The 24534-nt window shown below is 53.4% G+C and overlaps 2 protein-coding genes across 12 annotated transcripts; one reads left to right on the top strand and one right to left on the bottom strand.

Annotated features, from left to right (window-relative positions):
• Positions 1–493: 493 nt before the first annotated feature.
• tecpr1a (tectonin beta-propeller repeat containing 1a) lies at positions 494–19865 on the top strand. Of its 11 annotated transcripts, none has more exons than XM_069180994.1 (27): positions 1120–1265; positions 1368–1427; positions 3019–3251; positions 3733–3915; positions 4226–4348; positions 4954–5076; positions 5526–5700; positions 6076–6176; positions 6260–6361; positions 7578–7723; positions 8448–8914; positions 9563–9708; positions 9988–10143; positions 10520–10669; positions 10950–11107; positions 11575–11702; positions 11921–12023; positions 12120–12216; positions 12523–12602; positions 12819–12875; positions 13098–13272; positions 13442–13577; positions 14337–14429; positions 14538–14644; positions 15776–15895; positions 16008–16137; positions 16302–18348. In XM_069180994.1, the coding sequence occupies exons 3-27, from the start codon at positions 3027–3029 to the stop codon at positions 16475–16477; spliced, it is 3657 nt and encodes a 1218-aa protein (XP_069037095.1). In that variant the 5' UTR covers positions 1120–1265; positions 1368–1427; positions 3019–3026; the 3' UTR covers positions 16478–18348. The 11 variants fall into 11 exon arrangements, 10 of the variants coding, with proteins under 10 accessions (XP_069037097.1, XP_069037094.1, XP_069037095.1 ...); XM_069180992.1 differs by lacking the exon at positions 1120–1265 and adding an exon at positions 19611–19865 and having other exon boundaries at positions 1302–1427; positions 16302–16499; XM_069180991.1 differs by lacking the exon at positions 1120–1265 and having other exon boundaries at positions 1302–1427; positions 16302–16499; positions 17118–18348.
• Positions 18568–24475, bottom strand: bhlha15 (basic helix-loop-helix family, member a15). The gene is made up of 2 exons (XM_006637360.3): positions 22662–24475; positions 18568–21172 (listed from the first exon to the last, which is right to left on the bottom strand). Exon 2 carries the CDS (start codon positions 21097–21099, stop codon positions 20626–20628), a length of 474 nt encoding a protein of 157 aa, XP_006637423.2. The 5' UTR covers positions 21100–21172; positions 22662–24475; the 3' UTR covers positions 18568–20625.
• Between the last annotated feature and the right edge of the window lie 59 nt (positions 24476–24534).

Here is a 24534-nt window from a genome sequence, read left to right as displayed (position 1 = left end):
CTTGGACACCTAAGCGCTGGACATTTTTGTACCGCTTTTTTCTCCCCCCTTCCTTCTGCCCTCCTCTTCTATCCTCTCTTTCTCCCCCAGATGAAAGGCTTCCCCGCAACTCTGTAGCCAACTCTGTGCAGGAATCGGCTTCCCCAGCTCGGCCAGTCACAAGACTGCGGTCATGTGACGGAGACGCGCAGCTCTCCGCCGCCGGCGGCGCGCCTGAGCGCGGCCCCGACACCGTCGCGCTGGGAGAGAAAGGTTAAGACGAGCCAGCAGACGCGCAGGGTGGGCGCCCAGGAGCATGGCCTAAAAATGACAAATAGAAGACAAACGCAGAGGCGTGATGAATGACTGAATTTAAAAAAACAACAACAACAAAAACTCGGGTCACCCAGGAGGCGCACACTTGTCCGTGCGTGCGTGCGCTGCACTTGACAGAAAACGACGCAGACATTTGTGAAACCCAAATGACATCACCGCTGCCTATTAATATCGCTGCGCGCCGGAGAGCCTCTGTCGGCGCATGACAGGGCGACAGCGAGCCTAGAAAACCCGAGCCTGCGAAACAGAGTCGTGGCAGGTAACGCGTGCCCTCAAGGGTGCCGTTTGCGACGTGTGGGCTTTCAGAGAAGTGGGCGAGGACGGCGGAGTGAGGGTGCGGTGTTCCCCAAGCATATCACAGTGACGCAGTAATATCACTCTCGGACAAGGCACAGGTGACCCCTGACCGAGACTGTAAACGAAGTGGGTGCAACCGGGGCATTGTGTCCGAAACAAAATATCACAAATGACCAAATCAGAGAAAATTCAATATCCCGTTAACGGCAATCGGCCGTATCTTAGCCTCCATCACAGTTATTATAAAAGGGTCTCCTGAAAACCTACATCCAGCCCGAGTCAAATATACATGGAAACACGATACTCAGGCGATCCTGTATGTTTGCTGTCAGGCTAATCTTGTTTTTGTATTTACGAGACACACAAAATGTTAACAGGCGAATAAGACCGCGAGCAAACCAGTGCATGACATTTGCGTGCTAATCTCGCAGAGGCGGGCGACCGAATAGTGACACCCGGACGGACCAATCAGAAGGGGGGCTGTTGAGTGACGTTCGCAAGGTAACCAATCAGATTGGAAGGGTCGTGACTTCCTGCCTCGGATTAGGAAGCAGTCTGATGTCAATATCTTGTACTGTACTGTATCAGTAGGTGAGGGGGCTACTGCAACCTTCTTAAAACCAGCCTTGCTCGTGTATGAAAGGCGAGAAAAGGTGAGTGCTGTTGCAGTGTAACGCGCATTGCTGTGATGCTCCATGTTTTTTTCATTCTTATCGATTTGTTTTTAACACCTGTTCGTTTCTCACCCGTGAAAGGTGGCGGGGCGCGCAGGTGGACCGCCGGCTGGCCCTCTGCTCTTGACGAGCGTTGTTTAGGTGTGCCTTTCACGCGTTACACGAACCTGCCTGTATGACACTGATGCTTGACAACTGATCGCTTTAGGGTTTAAAGGAGAAGCTCATAGCACGTAGAAGTAGAGGCTTTTTTTGTAGTCAGAGGCCACATATTCCGTGTAGCCTCCCCTATTTGTGCGTTTTATTACGTCTGTCATTTGTCATTGCGCCAAATGGTACTGCTAGGTATTGTCACGCATGACGTCAGTAACATGATCGTTTTTCTAATTACCAGCGATGTTGAAGAACTTGGTTGACAGTTGCATCTTTCCTCGCAAATGAAGTGGTCTTTCTTGACTATACAGTGAAACACGTAAACTTAAAGTATTACCCGTATTGGACATAATAAGAATCGCACAGCACCGTCGTGGTCGAACGATCACCCGCAGTCAATGAACAAGTTGTGAGAGCTCCGTTGAATAGGTCCCAGTTCGCTGGATTGCATCAATGACTGTCCGTGCGTCAGAATCCATCTGACTGTCCGTGCGTCCGCTGTACTGGCACGGAGGGCTGTGCAGATCAGTCACTGTCCGGGCTCTGCTCTGTATCTTTGCTTACTCAAGCTTATGGCTTGGAGGCGTGGTTTTGAAGGCGCTGCGTGGTCCAGAATCTGGTTTTCCCCGCTTAATTGTTCTTCTGTTCTGCTGAACAGAGGGTGGTGGGGGTGTGGAACGAGCTGGCCAGTCGTGCTGTCCAAGGTCACACTGTAGCAGCTTTCATGAAACAGCTGGATGGGATCCTGGGATCACTGAGGTACTAAAAACCACTACAGCTAGACGAATGGCTGAATGGCCGCCTCTCATTTGTGATCTGTTTTATGTCCTCTGACCTTGCTCTACACTATAAGGACAAGCACAAATCACCAGAGGCTAATTCGTCTAGCCAGGTCTGCAGTTAGCAGCTCACATCCATCTCTTTCTTGAAAGAAGCCTGTATATCAGCTTCAAGAACATGGTTGGGTAGCTTGTTCCACACTCCCACAACCCTTTGGCTAAAGAAGTGCCTCCTGACATGATGGGAGGATGTCATAAAAATGCCCACTGCAATATAAACAGTTACTCTGCGCCTTGTAATAATTGGTTAAATCAATCCCATCACCCTTGCGTGGTCCTGTCCGGACAGCTGGTCCCACTCGTAGACTGGGGATGTCCTGATGAAGGTGGAGAGGAAGCCAAGCACCACAGTGGTCAGAGCTGTGTGTAGAAAGGATGCGAGCTACACACCTGCACAGAGCAGTTCCACATTGTTGCTGCTGTTCAGAGGATGTGTTCATGTGTGCGAGAACACTGCCAAACAGCCAAGGGGAAACTAACTTCATCGTATATTCATGAGATGAGTCAGGGGGCTTGAGCTTTTGGGGTTTTGCTCTTCTGTACTGTATTAAAAACAAAAGCACAGCATGTGAACAGCATGAGAAATCACAGCGTCAGTATCTCAAATGTGGTTTAGCGCGGTGTGTTCTAACCTCTGACCTCGAGATAAGGAAGCCAGGTGGATTGGTCCCAGGATATCAAGGTCAAGGGTCGGGGGGGCCTGGGCGTGGCGTTCCAGTGACGGCCCCTGTCTCCCGCAGGGCCTGCCATGCCGAGCTCCCTGCTGTGGGCGGTGGACGTGTTCGGCCGCGTGTTCCACCTGTCCACTGCGGGGCGCTGCTGGGAGCTGTGCAAGGACGTGCAGCTGGAGTTCAAGCGCGTCTCCGCGGCGCAGCAGTGCAGCTGGGGCATCGCCTGCGACCATCAGGTCTACCTGTACGTGCACTCCAGCGACGTGCCCATTCGCTACCAGGAGGAGACCTATGAGAACCAGGTAGCGCACGAGCACTGCAGAGGTGCATATTATAATTTGTCAGGTAACTGACCATGTATCAGAGAGGCTCAGCAAAGGCATCTGTATCACCTTTGCCATGCACAAAGAGTTGGGTACGGTCCCTTTCACTAGCCTAAGTGGTCTTGTAGTGCAGAGTGAAGTGTCCTCAGCTCACCCCGACTGGAGCCTTGGCTGCAGTACAGCTAAACGGCCACTAGGTGACACTATTGGACAGTGGAGGAGTTCGAAACGGGCTCTCTCGAGATACTGTATGGGTGATGTTCTGCGCCTGTTCATAACAAAAATGGGATTCAACTGTTATATTTGGAAAAGGAAACTGAATCCCGATCCAGGGAGTAAAAGAACTCCACCCTGCCTCTTGCGATCGTTGCTGTGGCTGTCTGGGCATGTTGCTCATTACGTGTGACTCTGCCTTCTTCTCTGCCCTTGTGCTGGCTCCCGCGCTCCTGGGCCGCCCCAGCGCTGGAACCCTGTGGACGGGTTCTGTGACCGGCTGCTGCCCAGCGACCGCTGGCAGTGGAGCGACGCATCGGGCCTGCAGCACCAGCCCCTGGGCGGGTTCCAGCCGCCCTCAGAGCACTGGGAGTGGGAGGCCGACTGGTTCGTGGACGAGAACTTCGGAGGAGAGCCCACCGAGAAGGCGGTGAGTGGGCCCGGGCACCCCCTGCCCCCTCTGCCCCCCTCCCCCGGCCCCCCGGCAGCGCGGGCTCAGGGCCTCTGCTCGGATCTCAAGCCCGAACGTCGGATCAGGACTGTGAAGGCATGGGGATGTTTCTGTGCTGTTGGCCAGCCTAGGAAGAGAGCTCTATGACGGGTCTGTAAAAGGTTTGAGCAGCGGCTGATGCCTCTTGCTGGAGTGTGGTCTGTACTGCCGGAGGGCACACGGGAGTGACGTCGCCAGTGATGGGCGTTCTCGCCTCTGATCTCCTTCTTTGTCTTTGTTTTTTCTCCAGGGCTGGACGTACGCCATCGATTTCCCGGCCACCTACACGAAAGACAAGAAGTGGAACTCCTGCGTCCGGCGCCGGCGCTGGATCCGATACAGGAGGTACAAGTCGGTGGACACCTGGGCCAAGGTGTGTTCACGCCCGCCTCCTCTGCCCTGTCTCCGGCCGGCTTGCTGTTCCAGTGCTGTTCTCGTTGGGCTTTTCCTGATGCGGTTGAGATGGTTACTATCCACGCTGACTACAGGTTTTGCTGGGGTCCAATGTTTTTGGGTATTTTGCTTGTCCATTTCCCCCTACATCCAACAGGCACATTCGTCCTTCGGATGAGACGTAAAACCGAGGTCCTGACTCCGTGGTCAGTAAAAATCCCAGGGCGTTTCTCAAGAAGAGTAGGGGTGCTACCCCGGTGTCCCCTTGGCCTCTACCAGTCATGGCCTCCTTATAACCCCCATCTCTGAACTGGCTTCATCGCTGCTCTCCTCCCCACTGAGAGCTGGGGTGTGGGGAGTGTACTGGTGCTGCACACTGGTGGTAGTGGAGGGGATCCCCATTACCTGTAAAGAGCTTTGAGTGGAGTGTGTAGAACAGCACCATACAGGTGTATGGAAGTATTATCTCAAATGCTGTTAGCTGGAAATGCTTGTGTGTGTTAAGCATGCTGTTGAATGCCTGTGCCGGGGCCATGCTCGCAGTGTCACGCAGTGAAGGGTGACCCTGGGCTCTGTGCATTGCAGATCCCCTCAGAAGAGACCGGGCCTCTGCCAGACCCCTTCAATGACATCAGCTGCGGAGGCTGGGAGATCAGTGAGGAGCCGCAGGGGCGTCTCTCTCTGTGGGCCGTGTCCCTGCAGGGCAAGGTCAGTGGTCAGCAGTCAGCTGGCGGTCATCAGCGGGGCTTCACCTCCCCAGACTTCGCCTTCTGCCTACCCACAATCCCATCGCAGTGAGCGGCAGCTGCTGCACAGCTCAAAACATGCCAGCTGCCGTAAGACGCCAAGCACCAGCTCTGCAGGCCGAGGGAAGATAGTGCTTGAGGAAAAAAATGGAATCAGCACCGTTAGATACAGCGCTGTGTGAAAGTTTTCCCTTCTCTTCCGCATCAGAGCATTCCAGCTAATCCCAGTGCATTTCTGAGAATCAATGGAAAGGATGCGGTAAGCAAGAGTGACCAGTAGAGGTCAGCAAAGCATCACACGTGTATGTGGCTCTGCTCTGACAGGTTTCAGACCCAGTGCTCCATTCTCACATGGGAAGACTGTGGCTTTGAGTGTCGCTGGTCACTTGTCCCTGTTTTTTCTGTGCGCAGGTCTGGTTCAGGGATGGCATCTGCCACCTCAATCCTGAGGGCACCAGCTGGACAGAGGTCGTGACCCCTGGGGAAGTGGTGCAGATCAGCTGCGGGCCGGGGGATCTGGTGTGGGCTGTGCTCTGGGAGGGGCAGCTGCTGGTCAGGGAGGGCATCGGCCGGGACAACCCCAAAGGTCATTGTCGGGTCATGAGCCTGACCTCGCGTGTTTCTGCAGGCTCACAGCTGTGTGTTTGCCCGCTGTCTGCAAGTCTGTCTGAAAGGCTTGTTGTTGAACCCTGACAGAACAGCATTCTCTGACGAGGGCGGCCCCCTCGGCCTTGTGTGTCATCTAGCTTCTGCCCAGTTTAAGCTGGGCCATAAATATTCTTCGTCTTCTTAGAATTTGAATGTTCTCAAAATAATTTAAACAAGGTCTTACGTCCATGTATATAACCTAATAATTGTGATTCTGTACCACACTGGAGGGCTTTTCTACTGACCTTTTCTTTAAATCTTGTAGGCGGCTTTCAGGGAGCAAGACGTTTACTCCCTAAACTGTGTCTTCCAGGCAGCTCCTGGGTGACTGTGGATTCTCCCAGCCCGGAAGTGGGTGCTATTCATGTGTCCGTGGGCGTGAACGTTGTGTGGGCTGTGACCAAGGACCGCAAGGTAAGGACGCATCCAGTGAGCCCCGCCCAGCCAGTCAGGAGACGCTTCTCCGCGCCGGCAAAGACTTGTCCTGTCCCCTGCAGGTGTGGTTCCGGCGCGGAGTGAACTCCCACAATCCCTGCGGCTCGGGCTGGATTGGCATGGTGGGAGAAATGGTGATGGTGAACGTGGGGCTCAATGACCAGGTGAGAGCCGGGAGCACAGGCCCGTGTCCTGCAGCACTTCCCCTGGGCGGGACCAGGCCTCAGACCAAAATACAGCTCCTACCCCATGAATGAAACCTCATTCCTAAAGATACAAAGCTCTCAGTATAGTTTTAATCAGCTCTGTCTCTCCCAGCTGTGTGCTGTATTTTACAGCTGTGTTTCTCAGGTGTTTTCGTGCAAATCGGTAGATTCCCTGGAAGTGTGCTTTCACCAGTAGACTCGAAGAGAAGAGCAGAACAGGGCTCATTAACACTCCCCTCACAGGGAAGACTAGGAGTCGGTCTGGAACAAGCGCTCCGATCGCTGTGCCGTTTTCCGAATAGAGCTCAGGATTCCGGGAGACGGGTGTGTCGTTTTTTCTAGAGGAGGTGAAGAATTTGTGTGAAGTTTTTTAAGCTGAAATCTCCCCGGTATGGGGCTGTCCGCTCCCCAGCCCTCGCCTCTCCTGGGCCGCTCAGTCTGCGCGGCCTCGGGTTACGCCTGGTGTGTATTTCTGCAGACCCTGTTGTTGAATTTCAGCCTTCAGACTTGCAAGCACTGCAAACCCCCCCCACGAACCACACTGGTGCGTTTGTAACACGACCTGCGGCAGCGCAAGAATATACAGCTGGAATCTGCCTGCCCCGCCATATGTATATGTATAGCATGCTCTGCGTCTGATCACAGGGGTCCAGCACCTCTGAGATCTGCTTTCTGGCTGTGTTTGCATTACATCTGATACAGCGGCAAAGCCCCCAGCCCGCCTTCTGGTTGTCTTTTTATAACTGTGCCCTTACAAGTGTATGCACATGCAGTACGCATGGTTGTGTGTTTACACGCATTCCACTTATCCTCAACTCTCACGCACTGTAGTATTAGAACACTTATGCTCTTGTCCGAAGCCACTGTTCAGATCGGAGATCTGCATGTTTTCTTATTTATGGTGCTTTCCAAAGTCATTTTAATGGACTTTTAAAGCCGTCATTTCCGCATGAAGTCAGTGCAAAAGCAGATGTAGTAGAATTTCTCTTCCATCGAAAGGTTGCAAGTAGCAAGTGTGTGCGTCGGAGGCCGTTGTGTTGCGTGTTGTGTAGTGTTCCCAGCCCTGTTTCGGAATCGGTAGATGTCTAGAGGTCAGCAGTGTGGAATGGTTAGATGCCCGCCTGCCCCTGCCTGCAGCTGAGCTCACCCCGGTGCCCTGCGGCTCTGCCCTCAGGTGTGGGGGATCGGCGGGGAGGACCGCGCGGTGTATTTCCGCCAGGGCGTCACCGCCAGCGAGCTCAGCGGGAAGACGTGGAGGGCGGTGACCGCGCCCCGGGACGGAGACAGGTCCCACTCCAGCAGCGCCAGCAGCCTGGCGAGGTGAGGGGGCCGTGCCCAGCCCGGAGTCCCTGGATCTGACCCCCCACACCCCCCGCCCCCCGCAGAGTGACCCTGACTCTCCCGCTCAGTGCCTGTGAACAGACCGGCTTGAGAGTAGATTAGCTCACCCTTAAACCTGACTGCAATCCTCAGCACTTCCCTGGCCAAGATCCTGGAGCGTGTCCTTAGCCTATCTCCCCAGCAGGTGGCAGTGTTGAGATTGGAGGTGCCGGCAGCTGCTCACGATTTAAAGGGGTTTAACCACTGTTCACTCACCCCCACGACTCATTTGTAGAGAAGAGAGAAAATTCATTGCAATTCTGAACACTCTCTGTTGGCTCCAGGCACACGGTGAAATATTTTACAGACATGTATTTCATATAGTGGGGTGGTAGGGTGGTGCAGAAACTCTGGGGCCCTGGGTTCAGTTCCAGACCTGGGGTGCTGTCTGTGTGGAGTTTGCATGTTCTCCCCACGTTCGTGTGGGTTTCCTCCCTTTTACCAGAGACACGCTGTTGGATTAATTGGCTTCTGGGAAAATTGGCCGTGGTGTGAGTGCGTACCCCGAGATTGAGTGGCGGCCCGTCCAGGGGGTGCCCTGCCTTGATCCTGATGCATGCTGGGATAGGCTCCAGCTCCCCCGCGACCCTGAATTGGATCAAGCTGTTAGCGGATGGATCCACGCCTGCGCCTCATGCCTGTGAGTGTTTCTCTTGCTCCAAAGTGCCGGCTGCTTCTTTGGCGGCGAGGTGAGGCTGCCGCCGCGGGGCCCGGGGACGAGCGAGGCCGAGGCCGCCCTGGAGGCGGGAAAGCTGGCCCAGCCTGCCTCCCCGGAGTGGGACGAGCCCGCCCAGAGCCATGTGCCCAAGGTGACGAGCGACAGCTTCATCTCCGAGCTGGTCTCCGACAAGGGGCGCCCTGAGGCCAGCCAGGACCCAGGCTCCCCGAGCCAGGAGGCCAGCCGGGACCCCCAGTGGAGCAACGTGGACCTGGAGGAGGCACAGACGGACCTGGCCGCCGCCTCCACCTCCGACGCGGCCGACAGCTCCAGCCTGTCCTCCATCGCCACGTACAACCTGGGGCTGGAGGGGCCGTACGGGGCGGACGAGCACCCCCTGTGGGCCTGGGTGACGGCGGGGGGCTGCGCGGTGGACGCCCACACACAGCTCAGCTGGTTCAGCTCCCCCGCAGGTGAGCACCGGGGGCCCGCAGGCTCGGCCTGGGCGGTCTCGCCATCGCGGGCCCGTCATTTTCCCAGCAGATGTGTGATTTAATTTCAGCATCAGGGGAGGGTTTTGGGCTCGAGGGTCAGTGGAGCGAATACAGTTCGGGTTAAATTAGAGCGAGAGATCGGCGATACAGGAGAGGAGGCCGCTTGGCTTCAGCTTGTTTCCAGTAGGGTCTGGGCAGCGTGTTCAGCAGCTGTCCTGGGGCTGGGCCTTCTCTGGATCTGGAGCAGCTGCAGGGCCGTTTTGCGGAGGATAATTGTTTTTTCATTTTAGTTTTCACATTTGTCCTGGAGGGACTTCAACTTAGAAATCTACTGTCCTCTACGATGCATTTAAAACATTCTCGTGTTCTGGGACCCACTCCTGTGAATCACGCCTGTGAATATCGTTCAGTGTTCATGTCTGCAGAAGAAGCCTTTTTTGCCCCTGATTAGGAACTCTGCAGAGCAGGAAGACCCACACTGTCAAGGAGTCCCCTAGCCTAGGCATGTGAGTGACTGTTCTAGTGCACCTAGAGACATCGTCTTCCTGCTTCATTCATTCGGCAGAGGTTTAGAATCGAGATTGGAGCACTGGGCCCCTGACACCGTCTCGCCTGTCTGTCCCCCAGGGATGTCGTCTTCTGCGCAGTGCATGTCTCTGTCCATCACCCCTGCTCAGACAGCTGCCTGGCGCAAGCAGATCTTCGAGCAGCTCAGTGAGAGGTCGAAGAGAGAGATGGAGAATTTCCAGCACTATGAGCAAGCCATCGAGCAGGTAGGGGGAGGATGAGAGAGAAGAAAGGGGACAGCCGTTGTGTGATCTAGTGTGTCAGAGCTACACGCAGGGAAAGTAACCTGATAGCAACACAGACAGGTTTGGATAGGCATTGTGGTTTCGAAAACGCAGGAAAGAACTGATGTGATATGTTCACAGTTCACGTTTCAAAGACATTTTTTGCTCAGAGCTCAGCAGGCAGAAGAATACTAACAGCACGTACCTGTGTCTGTGACTGTGGCATCAGCGCTGTTTCGGCTTCTCTGTCCCCCTGCCCAGTCTGTGTGGGTGAAGAAGGGCACCATGCAGTGGTGGAGGGACTGGAAGCCCCACAAGTGGGTGGACGTGCGCATCACTCTGGAGCAGTTCTCCAGCACCGACGGCAACAGAGACGGCATCCTCTTCATCTACTACACCTTCAATGAGGAGAAGAAGGTGAGCGTTGCCTGGCCTGATCCAGCCCAGTCCAGCCCAGCTGTGGAGTTTGCATGATCCATCTAAATGGGTTTTCTCTGAGTTTCCTCCCCTTTCCAAAAGACCCACTGGCTGGCTTGCTTGAGATGTCTGAATTGGCCCTGCGATACACTGGGGTCCCGTCCAAGGTGCAGTCCCACCTTAGCCCGTTTTTAAGATCTGGGCTTCTTCTACCCTGGGCAGGAACGAGCTTCTTCCTGGAACCGGTCACCGGGGGGTTCTTACTGGTAAATCTGGTCCTGTTCACGATGGCAGTAGCTGAACCAGGTCTGGGTGTAAATCTGCAGGAAAGAACAGAAGAAGACTTGAATTCCTCCTTGTTCCCGTGTTCCCGCAGTACCTCCATGTGTTCATAAACGAGGTGACGATCCTGGTGCCTGTCCAGAGCGACACCAAGCACACCTTCGCCATCTACACCGCGGAGAGGACCAGGCAGAGGTGGCCCATTCGGCTGGCTGCTCCCACCGAGCAGGAGATGCGTGACTGGGTGAGCCTGCGATTTCCCCAGCTGGCTCAGACCCATCCGTGTGTCTCAGGGTTGTGGGTCTCTGTGGATTTTGCTGGTCTTGATATGTAATATTTGTCATGGCTGTGGGGTTGCTGTTATTCTGTGGGGCGACGGGCTGTGCAGTTTCATGCTGAATTTGAGCCCTTTAGGGGCGGTGGTCTCGGACTGTGGGAGCTGCTGTCCCATGCTCGTTGACTGTGTGCCCGGGGGTGGATGGTTCCTGTGCTGCTGCTGTGACTCCCGTCTCTGTGCTCTGCAGCTGGCCCTGCTGAGCAAGTCCTCCTGCGACTCCCGTGGGGTGCAAGGCCCCCCCTCGAAGCAGGCCGTCTGGTCCACCACCTGCAAGGGGGACGTCTTCGTCAGCGAGCCGTGCCCCAGCCTGGAGGCCTCGCCCTACCCCGCGCCCTGCGACCAGATGTACGCCCTCGGTCCTGCTTCATTCCGTCGGGAGGTTTCGGGGTGCACAGAGAGTGTGGGGTGGACAGGGAGTGAGCTTGCACAGGAAGTGTGGGGTACACAGGAAGTGAGCTTGCACAGGAAGTGCGGGGTACACAGGGAGTGAGCTTGCACAGGAAGTGTGGGTGCACAAGAAGTCATTCATTAATATTGCCAGGCGTAATGGATATAAAGAAGGAGACACCCACAGTTGTATATCGGTGAAAAAACAATCAAGAGGGAAAAAAGCTTTTTGTTGAGAAAGGTGGGGTTGCAATGGATGGTCATGTAAAGATGAGCAACTCTTCTGCCCGATTTTGAAATACACCAGGTTCATGGTGACCAGTACATTTGTGTTACTGGTGCGTCCTGTCTGCGTCCCCCATCTCGTGGGGTTTCCCATCACCACCACAACGCCTCAGGGGTCTCTCGTTTCTTCTGCTGCTCAGGTTATGGCGACAGGTCGGGGGGCACCTGAGGTTGGTGGAGTGTAACAGCCTGGGCATTGTGTGGGGCATCGGGTACGACCACACCGCCTGGGTCCACACAGACGGCTACGGGGGAGGCTTCTTTCAGGGTAAATATTTGCACTGCTCTTGGGCGAAGGCATGCGTTCGTGGTGCTTTTCTCTTAAAAAAACTGCAGGAACACATTGTCAGCGTATTTGCCAAACCAAGTGGCGTTAATACCATAGCTTCTTACCTAATAAAGGTCAGGCTCCCCCCAGAGAGCTTGGAATAAAGCAGATCATTCCCTGCACCACAGAGAAGCTCAAAATATTATATCTGTCTCCAGGGCTTCTCAGCAGCACAGACAATATCCACACCCAGACTGATATCAAAAGTGTTTATATCTACGAAAACCAGCGCTGGAATCCAGTGACTGGCTACAGTAGCAGGTGAGGCGGCTTGCCTTTCGTATCATAAACGAGTGATGTGACGGTCTGCGCGGCTCTTGGCCCTGGGTGACTTGTGGAGTGGGTTGTTCCCCGCAGAGGCCTGCCCACGGACAGGTACATGTGGAGTGACGCGTCGGGCTTGCAGGAGTGCACCAAGGACAACACCAAGCCTCCGTCTCCCCAGTGGGCGTGGGTGAGTGGCTTCGATTCCGGCGTCTCGGGTAAGAGCTCCCGATCGTGGCTTCCGCAGCGCGAGGCCGTGCCACAGCCCGGTCGCACCGCCCCTGACGCCGTGCTGTGAGATGTGAAGCGCTAGACGTAAAGACGAACGGCGCTGAAGAAGCCATCTGCTGCTGGAGGCCCGGCTGAGCCACCTTGCCTCAGCGGCGCGCTTCGCTTACGGCTGGGCTCCCAGGGGCCTGGAGCTTCCAGCTGTGGAGAAGGGTCTCTCCCTGTCTCTCATCAAGCTCTTTCCTGTCCCTGGACTGCTCCCTGCCAGGTGTCTGAGTGGACCATCGACTACGGCGTTCCGGGCGGGACAGACCGGGAGGGCTGGCAGTACGCAGCGGATTTTCCAGCGTAGGTAGCACCTGCTTTGCACCTGTGTTTCATACCCCGTCCGCCTCTTAAAGCAACACTTCACATTGAAATCCTAAATGTTCAGGTTTTAGCAAAGCTAGAAATAGTTGGAAGTGAAGAGTCAACAAGTTTGGGAGTCATAAAGGTATCTTGGTTGATAGTGTGCATTGCGTCTGTGTTCTTTTAAGCTTGTTTTCTCTGCTCCTTGCTGTCTAGGACCTTTCATGGATACAAAACCATGAAGGACTTTGTGAGACGCAGGCGATGGGCAAGGTGAGTCCAGCAAGTTTCATCTGTCCCTGCTGCACCCTGGGAGATTCATTACTCCTTGTGACATACTGACATGTCACTGCGCCGGTATCAGGCCGAGACTCGAGACCTTCCCCTCTCTCTCGCCGAGAAGACCAAGCCCAATCCGCTCAACATGCGAGATCAAAGGTCAGAGAGCGGTGTCAGAAATGCGGTCTGGTTAACTTCTTGTCTTGTCCACGGCAGGAAGTGTAAGATCACAACGACGGGCCCCTGGAAGGAAGTCCCGCCCCTCCCGCTGTGGGACGTCACCCTCCTGCCCTGCTCGTCCCAGGGCGGCGCGGAGCAGGTCTCGCTCTGGGCGATCAGCAAGAAGGGCGACGTCCTGTGCCGCCTCGGAGTCACTCCACAGAACGCAGCGGTGAGCCCGCCCTCTTCCTCCCCGCGTGTCCCACAGAACTCCCACTCGTTTCTGAGCGACTGTGCATTCCCAGGACTCCACTCCGGCAGCGCAGGGAAATGTCTCATTTGCAGAGGCCCTGGCTTGTCCGTGTCCTGCGATTTCTATTCTGGCGTGTCTCCTGTCGCAGGGAACCTCCTGGCTTCACGTGGGCACAGATCAGCCTTTCAAGTCCATCTCGGTGGGCGGAGGCTACCAGGTGTGGGCCATCGCCAGGGACGGGTCCGCTTTCTACCGCGGCTCGGTGTCTGCTCAGAACCCTGCGGGTAAGAGGGGCTGGGGGGAGAGAGCCAGAGAGCTCTGCTGCAGCGGAGGTTTAAAAAAATTGAGGATCACGGTTTTGTTTTTGTTATTTATCCCCCCGATTCGGAATCTCCGGTTGTGTTTTGTTTTTTTATTCCTCTCGGCTCGTCATGCCTGCAAACCCTTGACCCCGCCCACCTCTGGGCCACACCCTTGATCCCGCCCACCTCTGGGCCACACCCTTGATCCCGCCCACCGCCAGGCCACACCCTTGATCCCACCCACTGCCAGGCCACACCCTTTTTAAACATACGACAGGCACTGCAGCCCCGTACCAGAGGCTCTGATTGGAGGAGAGGTGCGTCTCTCACTAGTGGCACCCAGGAGGCTGAGCTGTTACTGTGTCGCTCGGAGTCATGATAGCCCAGACAGCCTCAACCCTCCCTATTTTCCAGGACTGGCTGACCATTGGTCTTTTTCCGAGAAAGAGAGCCCTGCCCTCTGCCGCAGAGTTTATACAACAGTTTGGCCATATGATCCCTACCTACAGCTGTTCTCTGTTGTTGAGCTGCCAGTCGCCATTTTGGCTCAGTGACATGCTTCTCAGATGAGCCAAAATGGCGGCTTCCTACGGAAGCCTCCCAGGGACATCTCGGCTGCACAGTCCACTCAGGCATGAGGGTAGACTCCCTCATAACAGCCTCGCGTTTTGTTTGCCTTCTTTATTGCTTCCCCTCCCCATCTGGCAGATGGAAATGATTGTTGTTTGGCTGCGCTTGCAGGGGACTGCTGGTACCATATCCCCCCTCCAGCCCGGCAGAAGCTGAAGCAGGTGTCAGTGGGGCGCACGTCGGTGTACACCGTGGACGAGAACGGTAAGCAGGGCCTCTGGCACAGCCTCGAGTTAACTCCGGGTAATGGCCAGCCCCTCCTTACTTACCCCTGACTTGCCTCCGCTTGCCTGTTCTGCCCCTGCCCTGCAGGTAACCTGTGGTACAGGCAGGGCCTGACCCCCAGTTACCCCCAGGGCTCGTCATGGGAGCACATCTCCAACAACGTGCGCAAGGTCTCCGTGGGACCCCTGGACCAGGTGAGGCCTGCGGCGGGAGGGGGTGCTGGCTTGGCTCTCCGGTGCCCTAGCAGATCCGCTCCAGAGAGGTTCACTGACGGTACAGCCCCCACTTGCAGGGGTGAGAAGGGCACGCTGAGATTGTGGTCATGCTCTGCTTAGCTTAGAAAGCTACAAACATGTACCTCCTGCTTTCTGAAAGCCAGGCATTACTGGGAAAGAGATTCTGTAGGTGGACTGAGGGCTGAGTGTCTGGGAACCGTGATCAACGTTGAGCCGATCTGCCAGACTCCCCGCCCTTCAGTTTGGTTTGCACTGTTTGTCTTTGCTCCGGTTTGTTAAGCCTGGTAGGTTTTCCACGCCACAGTGTAACGAGGTAGCAGAAAAGGTCATGGTTAAACATTCCCAGTCCCATTTCCACTGATTAAGCTCGATTCCGGGGAGAGTATGTCCTGCCCTGCTCTTGAAGGAAAAACAAACAAAGAAAATAAGTCCTGTTAAAAAGAAAGAAGCAGGTCTGCTGCTGGAGCCACCTCAGTGTTGTGGGCTGTGCTCATCCCTGCTACTTGTACAGGACTCTGAAAATCACCTGCAGGCGTCCTCCGTAAGGCAGCTAGCACAGCCCTGTAGTTCCTTCTCTCTCGATAGCAAATGGCTGTTTTTTCACTGTGTGGAAATGTATTTTAGTTCCTTCGTCTTCAACTTAATCTCTTTTATTGTGTAACTTTTCTAAAATGGATATCAAACAAATTTTTGGGGGCAAAAGCAGCGTTGTGCAGCGATGAGCTTTTTCTGCATTTGTCTTCATCAATGTCAGATTTGGGCCTTGTTTTTTTACCTCGCTGATTGTTCGCACTGGAGCTGTTCCTGGCTTGTGAACCCCCTGAGCTCAGCTGTCAGAGCCACAGCCCAGGCCTCTCAGGAGCGAATGCTGCCTATCCTATCGCCGTGCTGATAGTGCTGTCTCAGCTGGCTTGCGGCCCTGGGAATGTTTCTAGGAAGTACAGGTGAAGGTCCCTGTCAGAGGAAGAGATACAGACACCCCGGCCTCTCCTTCCTTCTCTCTTCGTGAGAAAAGACCAGCTGGCCATATTTCATTAGTGAGTCCGACCTGCACTGACCCTGCTCGGCTTTGTGTTTTCTAACTTCCAGGTCTGGATAATCGCGGACAAAGTTCAAGGCAGCCACAGCCTGAGCTGCGGTACCGTCTGTCACCGGGTCGGGGTCCAGCCTATGGAGCCTAAGGGCCAGTCGTGGGACTATGGGATTGGAGTAAGTCTACACCGAGAGGAGCGGGAGCAGTGCTGAAATAGCGTTAGGGCAGAGTCGAGCAGCTGTGGACATTCCCTTTTCAGAGATAAGACACAAGTTGGTTTGTGTCTAGATCCAGTGCCCGGAGCACAAGGTGAACAATACAGGGTTGGAGGAAGAGGGTGTGAGGGAGGAGCTGGCACGACTGCAGGAGAATTACCCTCATCACTATACTGGGGCATTAGGACCCCACAGACTGCAGGGTGAGCGCCCCGTACTGGTCCCACTAACACTAGCCTTAGCTTTCCCAGGAGTCTCCCCTCCAGGCAGTGGCCAGGCTCTCGCTGCTGAGCTCCAGCAGGCTGCCGGGTGCGAGCGGCAGGGTGGCAGATGCAAGGTGATGTTCTGGGTGTGCTCTGTCCTCCAGGGTGGGTGGGACCACATTTCGGTGAGGGGGAACTCCCAGGATGCGCCGAGGATCGTCATCCCTTCGGCAGCGCAGGCGGCTGCAGGCAGGCCCAGCGGGAACAGGGCCCAGCTGCAGCTGAAGGAGCAGGAGGAAATGAACGGAAACGCAGTCAGCTGCTAGTCTCAGTATTGTAGCTCTTAGTCTGTGCAGCTCGAGGTAACACCCCTCTCCCCTCTTTCCCTGGGTACCTGACATCTTCCGCCGGTGATGTTCTGTTGCTCCTGACAGATCCCTGTCCTTCTGATCCTATCCTGCCCTCTGTCCTTATACCCTCCTTTCCCAATTTCTCTTCTTTCCCAAGACTTTTTTATGGTTTTATTTGTTGATTTTCTGTTTTTACCCTTTTCCTCACAGAGAGACTGAAATAACTTTTAAAAAGTTGTGCGAACCCCATCGTTTGCTGTCGAGATCAGTTTTTTTCTCTGTCTGAAGTTAGCCTTGTGTTTATTTATTGACGTTATTTTGTTTGCTTTGAGAGAGCGTGTTGTCGTCTGTCCCTTTGGAAACTACGGGGTGTCTGTCAGTCGAACCTTTAGACTAACAACAGTGTGGTGCCGGAATCGATGTAGCAACATTTCAGGTAGCTCGGGTTTAAGACAGCCAGCTCCGTTCACACTCCAGTGATGAAATACGTCTGCAGTTTCCTGACAATCAAACTGAGGGCAGGAACACATTTTTAAAGAATCACTTTGAGTTTTGGTTTTTAAATAGGAGGGTGGGATTTTTTTACGTTTTTTCTTTTTTTTAAATAATTCTAAATGTGATGCCTAACAGAGCCCAGCTGTACAACTACCAGATGAGTCGACACATCAGGGAAAAAGAGACTAAACGTTTAGCTGTACATTCCTGTGGACTTCACCTCTGACTAGGTCTGCGCCCGTTGAACTCCTCCTTCAGGTGCAGCACGCAGTCGTGATTTCCAGATCACAGCCTTTTCTTCCTCCTCCAGAGTGAGTTACTACCTACTCCTTTTCCACAATGCATTTTTGTCCAGGTCACCCCCCCCCACTGTGGGGAACAGGCAGTAGCATCAACTGTCACATTAGCTTTTCGCATAAAAAAACGAGCAAATATTTGTATGGAAAAACAGAACAGGGTGTCAAGCAGCTGGTTCGAAAGACGTGGTTATCTGTAAGCTGGTGAATGTGCTTGCACTGGGCACCACACATGGAAATGAGAGAAGAACAACGCTAGACCTGGTGTAGCAGCAGGGATCCCCCTTTCTCGGTCTCAGGAACTCCTCTTCTCACCACATCGCAAGTCTGAGTGCGCTGATCCAGAACTACGTGTGTGTGTGTGTGTAGAGACAAACAGAGTCTGTGTGTTCTAAGGGTTTTCAAAGACAAAGACTTGTTTATTTTCATTTTAATGCGTTTTTGTCTTAATTAATTACATTAAGACCACAGTTCCCCAAAAGCACTTTAGTATCATCGATGCAAGGGATAAAATAACTTAAGTTTGCTTCAAACGTGCACGTAGAAGTTGAATTTAGGAAAGTCAAAATCCTGCATTTCAGACATTAACCAAAATATTCCAAGAAAGAAAATGCCCCTCCAGCATTAGGTGTCTGTTTCAGAGAGAGCTGTTTAGGTTCAAATCTAAAATCACATGAGATAGTGTGAGAATTTTAAATGTGGATGTGCAACTTTATACAATATACTGTATTTTAAAGACGTGGTTACCAAGTACCACTGCTTGTAAGCACTGATGCATCTATAGTGAGCTCGGGGCGGACAGTGGAAATCCGACTGCATTTCAGTTACTGTACATCAGATTGTTTCATAGCGATATCTGTTGCATTCCAATCAATGATACCATGAGCTTGGTTCCCCTTGTGGTTCTGTTTGTAAGCTAAAACAAGTCACAATGATTTTTCAGACTGTTATCACTAAAGAGAATAATCAGATACAGCAAACGGATGTATACTGGTGCTGTAATATGTGCACAGACTGTCCCCAGGAACCTGCATGGATAATATGTGCTTAATAAATGTTTTATTGTTTAAGCCGTGGGTCTTGCTGTGGTCTCTGAGTGTTCAGTCCCAGCAGAGGCTTCTGAGTAGCTTGCAGACCAAATGTACAGGAGCCATTGTAAAAGCTGTCTGTGACCTCATGATTACCCAGGACATTTACTTACACCAAGCAGGACAGCAAGCTGAGTAATATATACATAATGTGGATGCTATTTTTTTTGTTCTGCAAAAAACAACTGCTGGTAACCAAAAAACATTTGATCAATTTTTATTTTACAGTATTTCACCATGTAAATGCCAAAAGATGTACACAGAACATTTAAAATAAATGGCACAGGTTAATTCACTAGTATTTTAGGGTTTCTTAGGCTTGTTATGAATTCCATTCAAATACTGTTTCTATTTTCTAGCGTTTGCCTTTGAGGTCTTTTGGGGAGTGTCCATGATTAGCCCAGCGTGGTATCTCGGCAGAGACAACTGTAATTGAACTCATTTACATGAAGCTGTTTAAACAGGGTCAAGAACCTTGACGGCTCATGACCGTGGTTCTTCAGACATGGTGATGTGTGTGTGGAAATCATTCAGGATCATTTTAGCACAACACAAATCTACAGCGTGATTCCCATACAAGAACAGAGAGAGAAAGCAGTCACATAATGTAAGTCTTTAAGCTTTTCAATATTAAACATCCCATCTTTAGACTTCTTTAGATCTTTTTTTTTCTTTTTGAAGCCACTACATTTGATAGGAACAGGAAAATGAGCTCTAAGTTGTAAAGCATTTCTAAATCTTTACAAATAACAGCATCAGGTCAACTTTCTTCAAATCTGTGGAGAGTTTTGACAAAAAAAAACATTAACATTTGAAATCATTTGACGACTGAAGAGCAGGATATCTTCATTCACAACTACAAAAGGACCAAAGAGATCCATACACCAGCAGACACACATGAAAACTACAGGGAAGTGTGCTTAAAAAAAGAGAACAGGCACCTCTTTACACACAAGGTGGTGTGGGTGTGGAACAAGCTGCCCAGCAATGTTTGGGAAGCTGATACACTGACTTATTTCAAGAAACAGATAGAATATTTTATCTCCTGAAGATCCTCAGATCAATTCGTTACTAACCAACAAACTAGATGGCTGGATGGGCCACAGGGGCTCGTGGTTGTCCCCTCTCACATTCTTCTGAATCGTCAGTTTTACTGAGATTTTCATACCGTGGGTAAACATTAGCACAGCAATTTGAGGGGAAGTCATTTAGATAAATAGCTACATTTTCTTTCCCTTTTCCAGTGCTGAAAACCTTTCTCCAGATGGGTCCAGTTTTAATTCAAACTACACACTGGTGGCGGTTCGGCTGTTGAAAGAACCAGAAATATTTCGCCAACTGGAGTGACGATGCAGTGACACACCTACACAGGATTCTCACCCCCCGCAGCTCAGAAGCCTCCTATGCAGAGTTCACGTTCAAACCGGGAAGATAAAAAAGAACAATTTGAATGCATTTTCATTAAAAGATATAACATTGGCAGCAGCACCCTGCTTTGAATTTTGATATTAAACAGGTCAATCAGCTTCCAAATCTATACATTTACATAATTTCTCTTTGGGAGAATTCAGCGGGATGCTAGCTGAAGGGTGTTTCTCTGTGGTCTGTCCAGGAATGGCATAGTGAGGCTCTGCACGTCCTCAGGTACAGGCTCATCGTGGACTAAATGTCGAACACCGGGGCGGGGCGGTGTGATCGAGCTCAGGGATTCGCGTTTCAGAGGAATACAAACACAAACACGGATCAGCGGGGCTTCCTGCTCTCACATGTAGCTACTGCACCATAACCAAGCGTCTCTCGTGAGAAGAGTCTTCCTGCAGCAGGATTCTTCTCCTCACTGAAGCAACCATGTACAACGATGCGTCTTTTACAAAGCAGAGATTTATAATCACGTTTTGGTGCCAATTCTTCCCCACGTGCGGCTCCTCTCCCAGAGCCAGACGACGGCACACGCGGCAGGAATGTTTCAAGTCCAGTCAAAAAACAAAAAAAAGAGAAGAAATATCTCCGAGAGCCAGATTCCGCTCAGCGGAGCGCTTGTCCTCCTGGGAATGTCCGGGCTGCCTCGTTCTCGCCTGGCGGTCCCACCTCTGCACACCGCCGCCTGCGTTAACGAGGGGCAGGCCGGGGAGGGTCCAGGAGGCGACCTCAGTGTCGGGGCGCCGGGCAGTCAGAGTCACAGCCACAGCGGTGGGCGAGGGGGTCCGGCGCAGGCTCTGCCTGGCCTCTGGAGTCCGGTCCCGGCCCGGCCCGGCCCGGCTAGCTGCCCTGGCTGAAGCTGCGGATCTGGGAGAGATACCGGGCCAGGCTCTCCTCGCCCTGCAGCCGGTGGGCGGGGGGCTCGGCGGGGGGCCGGCAGCCGCCCGACACGCCCAGGACGATGGCGGTGAGGGAGCGGATGTAGTTGCGGGCCAGCGTGAGCGTCTCGATCTTGGACAGCTTCTTCTCGGCCTTGACGTGGGGGATGGCCTCCCGCAGGGCCTGGAAGGCGTTGTTGAGCTTGTGCATCCGCTGGCGCTCCCTCTCGTTGCTCTCCAGCCGCCGCGCGCGGCGCTCCTTGGTGCCGGCGTGGGGCCGGCGCCGCCGGGGGCCCCCTGTGGGGTCCGGCTCCCCTCCGGGCCGGCGCCGCGGGGCCCGCAGGCGGAGCGAGGCCTCCGACCCCTCCGGCTCGCTGGACGCGGGCTCCGGCTCGGCGTGGGGCCGGCGCTTCGCCGCCTTGCCTTTCGACTTCATGCTGCGCCCCCTGCGGGGGGCCACGGGCCCGGGGCGGGCAGGAGAGGCGTGAGCGGGCAGGTGGACCGGGACTCTACAGAGCAAGACAAGGGGAACACGGAGGAGCCGGAGAAGGTTAAGAAGAAGCGTCTGACTCCGCTGACATCAGGAGGAGGACGAGTGGGAGGAGCCCAGGGGGCCCGGCCAGCTCACACAGTGTCCCTCCCCCGGCCAGTCCGGCTCGCCGGCGGCACTGGACACAGACGCCCCGAACCCTAAACCCCAGCAGCAGGAGCAGCCAGTCGCCGGGGGACAGGCCTTGACCAGAGCGCCTTGAAAACCAACCCCCAGCGCGCATGGGAACGTGCAAACTCCACACAGACAGGTGCCCTCAGTGGGATCTGAACTCGGGATGCAGAGTGGAAAGACGGCCCAGCAGTTACTTACAGTCCAGACTAGGCAGCCCATCCAAGAGCTCAGAGGTGCCATTTGTTAACATCCCAGGACAGGGAGGAAGGAGAAAGAGGAGGATTCACTAATGAATCAATTAGCCTTCCCTCTGGTCTGGCCACTAAAGAGCTGCTTGCTACACACTGCAGGACAGGTTGTAGTCTGGTTTCATAAAAGGCAAAGGCCCCTGATAAACTACATTAACATTTGCGACAGGCGGTTCATCTCTGAGGCACGATGGAGATCAATTCAAACTCCCCACCAGCAATGACAGGGTGTTAAAAACAAGGCGGTTCGTGGGAAAATGGACACGTTTCCCTCCCTCCTCCAGAAGCCCGTTCGTGAAAGAGCTCTTAATGCTGGATTAGTGCTCTGAAACTCCAGGGCACCAGGTGTGTCGGCTGCCTGACCTGCTCCCAGGCGCGTCAGTATCTGGAAAAGGTGTTTGACTTTACCCCAGCGATCAGCGGCGATTAAAAAAAAATCACCCAGTGACATAATTCAATTATGAAGTTATATTCTGAAGTTATAAAGCCATCTAAATTGATAACGGAGCATTCAAGGTGGTTTGCGTGCTCATTTCGTGCGTCCACGTAGCAGCCCGTTTCTGAACCCGAGCGGCGAGCGGGCGTGACGCTGGATTTACCCAAGAGCTCAGCCCAGTGTCCACCCCGTACTGGAGAAATAAAGACCGCAAACTGCGGGGGCAGACGGGTCGGCTCCTGAACCCCCTCACGGGTACACAAACATTCAAAAGAGAGACCAGATCGAAACGGGCAGATATTTGACTCTCCCCGTTAGCCTCGATCTGGCCAGCGCTCCGAGTAACATTTTCCCGGAGACAAAAAACAAACCAAACAGAACAGCCAGACCTTCAGTACAACGCCAGGCGAACACTTGACATTTCTCAGCTCATATCCTGTTCTGTAGGCGACGCATTGTGCCTTATGCTTTTTTAAATTAATAATTGTTTAATCAATCATTAAAATTAGAACGACTGTATCTACATAAAACGTATTCGAAAAGTAGAAAGCTGGGGAGGCACCATTCTGTCACTTCCCCCAAGCTTGAGGACTGACAGACACAACGCTGTGGAGTTTTTCCTTCTTTGCGAGGCCAGTTCGTGGACTTACCTGGCGGAAAGCGCGCAGGTGAGCTCAGGTGTCCCAGCGCGCAGGCGAGCGGCTCCGAGCGCCGGCAGCCGGGGACGACTAGCGGCACGCGCCACCTGTGGCTCCGGCTTGTACACGTCGCGCTCGCGGCTGGCCAATCAGGCGGCCCCGCTCGTGCAGGCGTCGGCGGCGCGCGGGGGCTACTGCGTCACCGCGGGCGCGAGGAGGAAATGAAGGACACCTGAAGACTTCACGGCCGAAACGTTGCGTTTTCGCCCTTCTCTTTTCAGCGGGGAATAAACCTCACTTGTTCCTGTGCAGACTACGCGTGCTGACGCAGCTCCCCACCTGCACTGCGGAAATAAAGGGCAATCCTTTTTTGTTTTGCTATTTTAAAGTGTTATTTGAAACCTTTAGGCAAAGTGGAGGTGGAGAGCAGGAGTTCCGACCTGAAATCGACGCATCCTGGCACGTTTCAAGGCCTAAAACTTCAAAGTGAAATAAAAAAAGCAAAACAAAAACAGCTTCTCCCGCAAACCCAGTCCACAGTCCACGACACGCGTGCTCGGCGGAGGGTGCCGGAGTATAGGCGCGCGGGTGGGTGGGTGCTCCAGACAGACCGGCAGGGCGGCGCAAGGCGAGACGAGAGGAGGTCACGGCCGCAGGGCTGGGGAAGGCGCACAGCTCCTCTTCCTCCTGCTCTGCTGGGTCTTGCCTGTCTGCGGGCCAGGAGCAAGCAGGAGGACAGAGGGGGGGGCATCTCCCTCCACGCTCACCCGGCCTTTAAAAACCAGCAGGGCTTTGCGATCGCACAGTATTTGCATAGAAAAATTGTTTGTTTTTCTCCATTTGCCTTTCTGTTGCCACAAGTCGGGGTATTTTGCATTTCCAACTTGATTTCAATAGCCGTCCTTCCAGTTATATTGCTATTCTATTTGCATTGCGGTCATTTTCACGAACACAGGGCGTTTCTTGTTCTGTAGTGGATCACGGGTTTCGTTCGAGCTCAGTTAAGGCGAAGGACGGGCTTATACTGGGATCGGATCGAAGAAACGCGCAAGAGCAGTCCTGTCTTCCGGACCGCAGGAAATAAGCTGGAGCGAAAAACTTATCAAAAATATAAAAAGGCAACGTAAAAGGTAAAAAAAAAAACTGAGATGAAGCCCTCAATTAAAGACCTGCCTTATTTATCTGATGTAAGGGGCTATGAACACTGCTGGACGGCATCTCTGCCTCTCCAGAGCTGGACGGAGAAACCTAGATAGAGCACCCCACCCCGCCAGCACCCCACCGCTGCTGTGGGACAGGCTGGAGGCCCAGGAGATAAGGATTTGCTTCTTTACACAAAGGGTGGTGGGGGTGTGGAACAAGCTACCCGGCGGTGTCGTTGAAGGCAATATCCTGTCTTCTTACGAGACACAGCTGGATGAGAACTTCATCAAATTAGCTGCTAACCACCGAACAGGCTGCACAAGCCAACTTGCCTCTGGAGTGTAAGCATGCTGGTGTGATTAAACCTCAGTGTGCCGGCTGCCTGGTCACTGCGCCAGAGCTATTAAATGTTTCTTCAAACATCCAACATATATGCAAGATTTGCCTTGTACATATACATTTCTATATACTGTAGACTTTATATATACACACAGCTTAAACACCGGACATCTAAAAACAGGCAAAACACTGAAAAGTGCAGAACAGAACAAAATATTTTAAACCATTTGCAGTGCAGACGTCCTACTCAACTGTGCAGCTGACACAGGGTTGATGGTCACTCCTACTAAACTTTGAAGACAGAGGAACAGCAAATTCAGCACAATACAGTATTCCAGCAGCCCAGCGATAAGGGCTCCAGACGTCACTTACCAACCGATAATGACTCTTATTCTGCCACGGT

The sequence above is a fragment of the Lepisosteus oculatus genome, chromosome 19 (assembly GCF_040954835.1).
Source record: "Lepisosteus oculatus isolate fLepOcu1 chromosome 19, fLepOcu1.hap2, whole genome shotgun sequence".
In the NCBI taxonomy this organism is placed as follows: Eukaryota; Metazoa; Chordata; class Actinopteri; order Semionotiformes; family Lepisosteidae; genus Lepisosteus; species Lepisosteus oculatus.
The sequence above is the reverse complement of the archived record's forward strand: the minus strand, read 5'-3'. Positions and strand labels throughout refer to the sequence as shown.